The following is an 11,121-nucleotide window of genomic DNA, read 5'->3' on the forward strand; positions in this document are numbered from 1 at the left end:
TACACACACATATATATTTGATTGAATCGAGACTATAAATTGGTTAAGTTAGGAAATAATCGGATGTCATGTCTAATAAGAGCTTAAACAAATGCTCTCTGTAAATCTATTTCACTGTGGGAGGCGATTAGATTTTTTTCAAGCCAAGAAATGGTGCAGAAAAATCCAATTTAGTGTATTTTTTTGTTCAAATTAATTTCTATATGTTCCACTAACTTAAATGACAAAGTAATACAAGTGAAAAATGCTAAGTAATAAAACTGAGAAGCCCCCATGATGTCTCTTAAACTGGAAAGTGACAACACTTAACACAAAAGACTCAGAGCTCTGCCAGGACGCTCTCCTGTTAAATTACAGGCTCCAAATGAAAAGTTTTTCATGTTTATACTCCAAGTCTAGTACTCTCTGTAATTTGTAGTAAAAAGCTGTATTTATAAACACCCTGGTTATATTTCAAGCCCTCTAGAAGCATAGCTAAAACCTATGGAAGAGTTGCTGAAGGGAAGTGAAGCCGCTCTTTACACGCTGAATTGCAGGATGGGGTTTTTTGTGGGGGGGAATCCGGATCAGCTCTGTGTGTGTTTACAACAGAAAACTCCATGTTTTAGAAGTATAGTTGAGTCAGGCAGCAAGCCTCACCAGTAAAAATGCCAAAAAGGGAAAATGTTTATAAGGAAATTGTGACACAAATAACCCGTAAGCCCTGCTTGGCTACGCTGTGGAAACCTGGCAGTTGGTCGTTTCCTCCTCTACTTATCAAAGCTGCCCAGCAGACTGTGGCCATGAAGCCAAAAGGTCACGGTCGCCATCGTTATCGCTTTGAGGCCCTGTCCTTGCGCACAAACACGAGGAGGCTGTAGTGATAACAGAGGACATAGTAACGACGCTGAAAAATAGAAACAAAGTCGACTTCCTGGTACGAGGAGACGGATGATGAATGTTTGGATGCAAAGAAAAGAGACGGTTGTTTTTGGGGTCAGGTATCGTAAGCCGAGAAAAACATACAACATTTTAACATTTCTAGAATTGAACTGAAAGATGCCAAGTTCTACTAAAACTAGAAAAAAAAATAAAAATATGAACATCAGTGTTGATTTTTTTTTAAGGAACACAGTTTAATTTAGGAGTCTTTCCCTAGATTGGTAAAGTTTAAACACACAACTGAGAAATGCCCGTTTATATATTTTTTTCCATCAAACAAAACCCAATACCTACCATAAAGAAAAGGCTAAAACAAGATTCCTGAGCTGCTTGAAAGGCTTAAAGATTAGTTTGACTTTAGGAGGAATACTTAGTGACACCTAAGAAAATGTGTTTTGTTATTACCTAAGAAAAGTCATTAATAGGGGTTTTTGCCCTTTAAACTATTGCAGCATGGTCAAAAGCACACAGTAATGCTGATTAACTGTGAGACTGAAAGCTAAAGCTGTCTTGGAAGAAAAGGGGCAGAGGAACTCGCTCTTTGCCCATTTTCTGACAATTCAAGAGACATAGCATCAAAGTACATCCAACTGGTCAGAAATGGGCCAAAGAACTAGCTTGATCTTGCCAGAACAAAAAACGCTTCACAATGTGCAACAATGAGAGTTACTGTGTAGCAGCAGCAGCATCTGAGACTAAAATAAGCAGCATCAAAGTAAAATTAATCTGCAACTTCTTGGCCATTTGCAGAGATATCCATTTCCAGAGGAAAGCCACCCTGTGATGACTTTGGCCTTATCCTTCTGTTTAAGAAAATAAAAACGCATTGTAGCTGGTGAACAATGTTGTTTTCGAAACAGGAAACTCTGGAAGTTTGTTCACTCTTAAATATACAGGACAGAGTCCTATGAACTAAGATGGATGGCTGAACTGGCTGCACAGGGCAACACTGGCCAGGTCAAATCTGAAGGACAATTTACTTCATGTCTGGTTTATCACTGGTTAAGAGCAGAGTTCACTCTGAGGTAAACGTTCAAAACTTTTGACAATAAATATTTAAGAAAGAAATAATCCAGTTGAAATGAGTGTAGGATCAACCACTTGGAAGTCAGATGACTGGTCATCACATATTTCTGGACAAAAATACAGATAAAATGACCATTGGAGTCACAGCAGACTCCAACTGGACTGAACAAACTTGAGTTTGACAGATAAATCATTCTAGGAGTTTTGTCACATACTGTGGATGTTGTCCGTACTACTAGGCCAGAGCAGAATATGGGAAAACTACTTCTGCCAAAACCAAGCTGCAGTAAAAGCAACCCGCATAAGTAAGTGAGCAGACCTGATGTTATTGCACATGTTATAAAAGCTCAAAATTAATGATCAAATCTCAATTAGGCCTATAGGGCAGAGAGCGACCTACCAAATCTGCGGCAGAAGACCCCCATGACGGCGCTCTCCTCCACCACCCTCAGGTCAGCCAGCAGGGCCAGCTCCAACCCTCCAGCCACAGCGAAGCCGCTCACAGCCGCTATCAGCGGCTTCGACAGCTGCAGACGCGACGGGCCCTGGAGGAAACGGCTGGATCAGTCAACCCCGTACATATGCAGGACGTCGTTATGCTGCATGGCGATCCAAACGACTGAAGTCATCATGCAGGATGTAAACAGAGTAAACAAGGAGTGCGTATTATCACCACTTCACAGCGATTTATGCTCGTAACGCTGCTCGGTAAAACGTTCCAGGCTTCATTTTCTAATTCATTTCTCAGACTGTCAAACAAATGAGGAACAAGAGGATTCGAGTTTTGACCACAGCTGAACAAATGAAGCCGTTTGTTTTTCCTGTATGAGGTCTCATGTTCTGCATAGGAGGTCCACTCAATCCCAACCACCTACAGCAACACACAGGCCAAGCATTTTTATGGAGACTGTATTTCTCCATAAAAATGTTACTGTATAATATTTAGATTGTTAATCCATACCAACTGTTTGCAAGAGAGCATGAAGCTACAGTAAACTGCTTGGGTTTTCGTTAACCCATTTTTATCTTTTGCAAGTTAGAACCACAAACCTTTTATGCAAGACTGAAACAACAGAGAAAATAAATATAAAGTGGAAGAAAAACTATTTTTGGTATCCTTATTATTATTTTTTTTTAATAAATAAAAATATGAAAATGGTGGCTCGGATTTGTTTTCAGCCCCTGTGTATGTGTGGCTGAAACATGGTGGTGGCAGGATTGTGCTGTGGGAATGACAGAGAAGATGGAGTTAAATACTTGGCAATCCAAACAGAAAGCCTGTCCAGGGCAATGCTACTTCTGGTCAGACAGTGGCGCCAAACTCGCAGCTGATTAAGAAAACGACGGGGAAGAGAGAGTAGAAGAAGAAAAGGAACAAGGACACACGTTTCCTAAATAGTGAGTGGCATCAATGAGCGAATAATTTAGCTCTTAGAAACAAATAGAACCGAAACATTGATATCATAATGAGAAATCAATTTGTTCTCTTTTCTGTTTTTTTTTGTTGTTGTTCTCTTCCAAGTAGTCAGTGTAAAGACCATCACATTATTGGAGATTAGATTAGTTAGATTTGCAGCTGTAATTGCAAAAAAGTTGCTCCATATAATAATTAGTGGGCAGAATATGAATGCACATCACACCTTTAAGATTTTACTCAACATCTTAATTATTCTCTACTTTGTGTTCTCAATAACATAACCCAAACATAAATTCAATGGAAGTTTGTGGCAATAATGTCAAAAAAACAAAAGGTACAAATGTTGGCAGTCATTGTAACCCATACCCAGCAGTAGCAGAGGAGTACCAGAGGCATCTCTTCTACTTTATTACTTAAAACAAAAATGTTCCTAACTACCTGCTCTCTCAAACATTTTAAAATAAAAACAATTACTAGCAGCCTGAACTTCTGGTTTTAGATTTTACGATTTACATGATTACAGATTTACATGACATTGAAATGTAGATGTAAACCTCACAAGTACACACATGCAATCACAAACCGAGCTCTGCTCACCATTGGGCCAGGACCCTTTGTGACATCTTGCTCCAATTTAAGGGGGGCTTTTTGATTGGCCAGCATTTTCAGATCATAACCAGCGCAGAAATTCCCTCCTGGAAGAGACCGCAAAATTACAAAGTATGGCAAGAGAGGAAGGGAAAATGATGAGGAAGAAAGAAAGAAAAAAAAAAGGCTGCAATTTGGCTTGCAGCTCGCTTTCTTTTGGCTCGCTGGCACACAAATCCTCCTCCTTCCCTGAAGGATGTAAATTCAATGCATAGGCGCAGACCGTGCATGTGCTCACATGCATCATACTCTCATTAATGGGCAAGTAATGCAGTGCAGCCACAGGTCTCTTCCACTGGGTTCATGTGGTAATTACAACATTGCCCAAGAGGCAAACAAACACTATGTCACTGTCTAAGGCAGGGACTCATAAAATCCTCCTCTCTCTGTAATGTGACAGTAATGAGAATGATCGTAATGAACACATGTGCCAGCAACACCCATCAACTGGGAGCTCTGATTACAGCTGTGGGTCAGCGTTGGGTTGTTGGAGGAAAAACTGTGTGTCATCCTGTTTATGGGAGCAGCACTGGAAACGAGCGTCCTACACCAGTCAGACCGTTTAAAGAAACGTGAGGAGCAAGAGCTGCGCGCTTTTATTCACAAGACATCAGCACAGAAAATGTGACACAATCGTGTAGGAGATGATGCATTATGAGGGCAGACTAATGTCATTTAAACGTGTAAAATGATCATTTTACACGCACAATAAAAACAAATGAGACGTCTGCCGTGAAAGTCTAATTTGCAGTGCTATTTATACCTCTTTGAACCTTTTTTTTTTATATATATTTCGGTATGTTACAACAGCAGACATATTGAATGGGGAGATTACACAATAGACCAATACAAAGTGGAAGGAAGTGGAAGGAGTAAGACTCGTGGTTATTTTATTTGCACATAAAGTCTGCCAAGTGTGGCTCACATTTGTGTTTAACCCTCCTCAGTCAACAGGTTGTAGACGGTTTTTACACCTCAAAGGAAGAGAAGTCCGTCAACTTTCTTTGACAAAAAGTTCAAGCTCAGCCACATTAGACGGAGAGCGACTCAGTCCACCGATTCTCAGTTACATTTAGTTCTAGACTTTGACTGGGTCATTTTGATAAGTTAATATAATTTGATCTGAACTAAGACATGCAAGCTCTGATTGGATGGTAGGGGTCTTTGTACAACTGGAAGGTTAAACTGCAGTCTCAGCCTCAAAAGGTTTTCTTTCACAACTTATCTGCATTTACCTTCATCTGTCTTCGGAGCAGCTTCCCCATCTCTGCTAAAGAGAGCTTGCTAACATCACTATGTCTCACCGTGGGGGATCTCGTGCATAAAAAATGCCTGCCATACTTTTTCAGATTGTGAAACCCACATAGTTTTCCTTCCACTTTGCAGTAATGCTTTAAAACAGTATTGTGTGACTTTCATAAAGTATGTTTTTTACATATTTGTTAACATTATCACAATGTTGTGACAGTACGATACGAGACATCTAATCATTTAGCAATAATAATTTTAGTTTAATTATCTCAGCTTTTAAAATAAAACTGTTTATTTGGTATACATTAATAAAATCCATCTTGCTTTGTGGCTCTAGAAAATTTTTATTTCATAGCAGCGAGTTCAAAAGCGGTTCTTAGAATTTAAAAGTTTGTCGACTCCTGGTCTGTGATATAAAATCCCAATAAAATACATTAAATTGTGTTGTTGAATCGCAAGTGAATATGAAAAAAATCCACCAAGATGAAAACTTTGAATATTATGACATTAATTCTGGCTATAGAGTGGTAGTTTATGCCACATCTGGAGCAGGTGGTGAGGGATTTTCCCTACATTAATCCTGAATCCTACAGCATAATGCTGCTCTTGTACAAAATGATTTAACTCCTGTCCAGAGCTGAATCGCTATCTTGTTATCTTGATCCCCAACTTCCCCAGCAAACAGACTGAAGTCGAACCGGACAAAGAGGCCCACATAAGTGTACGTTTCTTTAGATAAAAGCATCTACTGCTTATCAAAACAATTCGGGCTCCTAGATTGAGTTGCCAAACTATTTGACACAGCAACTAAAATAAAAGCGTCTGACTGAACAAGACAATAGAGTTCTTTAACGTTTAATTCAGTTTGGCTCATCAGGACAGGAAAACAATAGCAGCTTCGACATCGAATTCTTGATATTGCATTTGTGGCTCAGAGCCAATATGTTAAAGTAGAAAGTAATTCACTTTATTGATGAGGCTTAATATTAGGTTTAAAATAAGAATGTGACGATCTTTGAAGCCATTACCTTAAATGTCATCGATATTCACTACTGTTTCTATAAATGATCAAAGTACAACAAAATGATATCTTAAACAATTTGCCACTTTCTGCGTTCATTTAATGTGACGCCAGTGCTGCTTTACCCAGTTAGCATCTGCTACGGCCTTTTAGTCATGGTAAGCAACACAGCTGACACAGAATCCAAAGCTTACCTGGCTAAAAAGCTACTCCCAGAAACCTGAACGTGAAATCATCAAAACAAACGTCCCAGCAAATTCAACCCCTGCTGAAAGCAATTACTCTCAACTTCATAAGTAAAAAAAAAGAAAAGAAAAATGAGCGAGCTGAGAGAGTGACTGTGTCAGTGTTAATTTGACCTAAATGGATTCCGTATGTTTGCAGAAACATTACATCCACGCTGGAACCTCCCTGCCTGTCGTTTTACGGCACCGAGGCGCTGCTAATCACCACCGAGGGGTCGGCCGGCTTCTCGTGATGGAGCAGCAGCGGATGATAGCCCGCTGACAGAAATGTGGGGTGTGATCGCTGAAACGCAAGGCTGACTTTTGCCCGTTTAAAGCGAGCCGCTACGTAGACCAGATCCGTCTGCAGCCATCGTGTGGAGAGGCAACAAATTATACAGTTTGAGGCCACGGCACACACCTCACACAGGCTGGTCCCCGGCCGAAGACGATGTTTCCACTGGGGGAAGGCGTTTACGCACCGTGTGCTATGATTAGAGCTGTGACCTGATCCTGGTCCAGCAGGGCAGGTCACCTCGCAGGTGTTTGTGTTCACGGTCTGGGTTTTCTGGGCATTCCCGTCCAAGCATTTTGAGGATGATGGAAACAGAAGATGCTTTAGTTTTCAGAGCTGCATGAAGTTTAGCGCTTTTGTTGTATTGCCGTAAAACCGATGCAACTTGTGTAAATTCAGTACAGTTCACTGAAAGACGCAAGTGTTAAAAAAACACTTGAAATGGGTTTTGCTTGTGTAAATTTCCTGTTTGCTTGTTTCTGAAGTCAAGAAAAGAGCTCCAGTCTAGAGTGTTAACTTGTGATTATTTTTCAGAAGTAATGCTAAAATGGAAATTTTTTTTCTAAGACAGATAAAGTTTGCAACAAGGACAGATATTAAATATCTATAATATGAGAGATGTGGAAAAAAAATGTATCCATATTTATACAAAAGAGCAAATGCTCTTTACTTGAACCAATAATATTTCTGTCATTAAAATGTTTTAAAGGTTGAAATTGTCTTGGTTTTATCTTTTCTTGCTGTTGTATAGCACAGCACACTTTTAAAAAGAGATTTTTAATCTCAATGAGTTTCTCTTCCTGGTGAAATAAAGGTTACAAACAAATATTTTTTTAGCCACATAAGTATCTTCATATAGCACCTTTTATGCTTTCTGTGCAAAACAAGGGAAGAAGGAGGAGTTTCAGAACAGCCAGTCGGAGATTTTTCTTTTTCATTTTTACCTTTTGAACGTCTCAGGCTTTACACTTTTTCTCTGTCCGGTATAAATTTGGTAGCAAATGACAACAAATACACAATTTTAAAATCAAAAAGAAAAGCAAAAAGTTATGAATCCTTTTCTGACTGACATGAAGCAGAGACTCAAGATTTTACTAGCATTGTTTACCTATCCCGTGCAGAACAGCCACGTTCAAGTCAGGGTCGCTGTCGAAGGCCTGCAGCTCATCCAGCAGACGACTCGCTGTCTCCTGGTTCACCGCGTTACGCACCTCTGGTCGGTTTATTGCCACGGTAACCACGGATCCCCTTCGCTCTGAGACCACGGTCTGACCTGCAGCCAATGACAGACTGCGTGTGAGATGCACAGACTGAAAAAAAAAAAAAAACAATATGGGTCTCAACACTTGGGAGGAGGATGTCTGCGCTGGTGTGAGTTGTGTTTATGTGCGCTACGTATCGTGGCTCGAGGTTGGACCAGGCAGCCGACCTGACATTGTTTAGGTTCATCCCAGGGATTCCAGCTGCTTCCCACACCCACAGGACGCTGCCTCCAGAGGAGACGAGGCCAGGGAAACAAAGCGACTGGATGCGTGAGAGACGCTGACACAGACTGCTAAACCAAACCCAGTGGAGGATGAAATGCAAAGGCAATTTGTCTCAGGCGAGCTTTCGACTCTGCTACACCTTAAACAAACACGGTAATTACACAGAGCTGAGCGAGCTCCAAGGAAGTGAACCGCATCTTAACTACCTCTGTGGGACGTTGTTTGCAGTTTTATTTCAGGAACATTTTGTGGCAGAAACACTGGAGGGAACTTTTGCATCATGCCTTAAAGTGAAATTCTGAACAAAAAAAACAAACAAAAAAAAAGCATATGTAAAGAATCACACAAGTAGTATTAAAAGCAATTTATCTCAAAATGATATAAAAACAATGGAAAATGGAAAATTTGTGATAGTTGCAAACAGCTAAATGTTATATATTCCTCTATTCCGAAGATCTATGCTACACCCTATATCTGTACACTGAGTTCTAGGAATTAATCAAAGTTATGCAAGATTCAAATATATGATCTCATCTTCATATTCTCAATGTTTCATTTAACAATACAAACTGCATACATTTTCTCCTGGAAACTTTGCAAACTGGGAATGAATAAGTTAACATTTCACTTACACCAGGGAACAAAATATTGCAGTTACAGTTAGTAATCATGTGTTAAAAAGAAACTAATTGAGATCGTCAGTAGACCATAAAATCTGACAATGTAATTGACACATTAGTATTTATTTCAACTACTTTTCTGCTGCTAGTTCAGAAAATCAATACATTCTTAGTTCACGTTTCAACATATGATAAAATTATTCAGTTCTGTTTAGCAGTTGTACCGCTTCTTAACGTAACTCGTGTAATGAAGGAGCCTTTTCTATAACGGGTCTGTTCTGCGATTGTGAAACCAGTCTTAACTGCAGTGCAAGATTTATTACCAAAAAGATCATGGCGGTTTTTATTCTTTTATTTCTTTATTTATTTTTGCCTTTGTGATACTAAATATCAGACATTTTTAGTCTTCATCACCCGTCTCTACAGTGGACTTACTATTATTTACTTTTTAAAAATCATACAAAAGCATCAACAAACGGATTTTTTTTTAAATCCTAAAATTAGAATTAGTATTTACGTTGAGGGAGTTTCCGTTTGTTTATTTTAAACAAATTATTTATTAATATTATTAGCAATGGAAAAGTTGATAGCCGCGCTCAGAAAACATACATCTTTTTCTAAAAGTCTCACTGGTCAATTTTCAACAACTTTCACGACAAAAATCTGAAGTTAGTCATTCCGTACTTGCATTGCATGATGAAGTAGCTGATATTGTGACTCACAATATCCTTCAATTTGTGTTATTTTTGCAGTTTCCATCCCTCTCTAGATTTCTGCATTTAATGTCAAATGAGCTACAGGTGTGTCAGAGCCTTCTTCTGCAGTGTCATCACGGTGTCCTCTGTTGCCACCTACAGTTCTCATTACGCTATTGCACACTCTTACCTGTCCCCGCGTCTTCGCCACCCGTCGAAGCGCTGTAGGGTTTTGTTGTTTTCAAAGTCATGCTCCCACACTGACTTAATATTCTGCCTTGATGCGTAGCGGAGAAAACTTGCCCAAGAGCCCGAAAATGTTTTAGCGGCATTGCAAACACTTTCTTTATGGGACACTCAGACGCTTAGAAACTCACAAACGATTTCGAAATGACACTCAAACGCTTTTAAAAGCAGTCAGTCTAAGAGCTGAGCTCTGCTGGGAAGGCGCAACCCTGTCATGGGTCCTGATAGAAACCGCAGTCAAAGTGCTGAAGGTTCTGAGGACAAACATACTTGGTGCATTGCAGCAGTCATGCCTGCCAAAATGCAGCAGAGGGCGCTCTTATCCTAGATAAAATCTAGTTTCTGGATTTGGTCACATTTTATAAATCTGTTTTTATGATTTGACTCATTGTGATGTTGCCCCTTTTATTTGGTTATCAGGACATGCTCCAACAATCATTCACCATGACCAAAACTAAAGGTTTGAGACTCTTTTGAAAAGGAAAATCTTAATTTATAGAACTTGAACTTTAGATTTTTGTTATATTGATTCAACTCATTTATATGCGTCAAAATCAAACTTTTTCTTTGAATCTGGATGTGTACACAAAGTAGCACATAACTGGTGGCAGCATTATGCTGCAGGTTACTTTATCTAGTCAGATAAAATCAAAAAAAAACACAAGGGTTTATGTCTGGAATTTGACACAATTGCCTCATTTCCCATGCATGAATCTTAACATTGAACAATTTTAAGATTTACAGGAAATGTTTTCATTTATTTTCAGCCATTTTAATCTGCTCCACTTCCATCACATGTACGAGTAAAACAACAGGAAATAAAAACCTGCCACCATTAAGAATATGTAAGTACATGAGACATAACTTGTACTTTGACATAATTCACCATGTTTTTGTGGGATGTCTACTTCTGAGTTATCGGTAGAAAATAGTATTTCTACCTTTATTTTCATCCTTTAAATAAAGAGTGCAAATTCGACATTGGAGGACCATTTTTAATAAAAGATTTCTTTTAATATTTGTGTTATTTTTTTGTACACATTTTAAGGCATCATGCACAGAAAAAAAAAAAAAGCCAAACTAAAAGATATCATTATGCTCACCCTCTACCAAAAATCATGTTCTAGCATTAAATATTTGCTGTCAAAAATATGTTCATACAAATATGGCATGTAAGCTGGCATGTCAGTGAACCTCAAAGCAGAGCGTCACCTGCTTTCACAGTTTTTGTAAACATGGCTTTGAGCAAAGAGGGCAGAGGACAAGTTTA

General features: G+C 39.1%; 1 protein-coding gene across 5 annotated transcripts in view; it reads right to left on the bottom strand.

Moving 5' to 3' along the window:
• The window catches only part of LOC103135298 (carnitinyl-CoA dehydratase), an 18,968-nt gene extending 8,864 nt beyond the window's left edge, over nt 1–10,104 (bottom strand). Inside the window, exons 1-4 of one of the 5 annotated variants that reach the window (XM_007547950.2) lie at nt 9,796–10,104; nt 7,912–8,076; nt 3,962–4,059; nt 2,348–2,492 (exon numbers count right to left, since the gene is read on the bottom strand). In XM_007547950.2, coding sequence (XP_007548012.1) covers nt 2,348–2,492; nt 3,962–4,059; nt 7,912–8,076; nt 9,796–9,937 — 550 coding nt within the window. In that variant the 5' untranslated portion in view covers nt 9,938–10,104. The other 4 variants (XM_016669409.1, XM_016669411.1, XM_016669410.1 and 1 more) reach the window with 4 other exon arrangements.
• Between the last annotated feature and the right edge of the window lie 1,017 nt (nt 10,105–11,121).

The sequence above is a fragment of the Poecilia formosa genome, unplaced genomic scaffold (genome assembly GCF_000485575.1).
Source record: "Poecilia formosa unplaced genomic scaffold, Poecilia_formosa-5.1.2 Scaffold24, whole genome shotgun sequence".
NCBI classification, from domain to species: Eukaryota; Metazoa; Chordata; class Actinopteri; order Cyprinodontiformes; family Poeciliidae; genus Poecilia; species Poecilia formosa.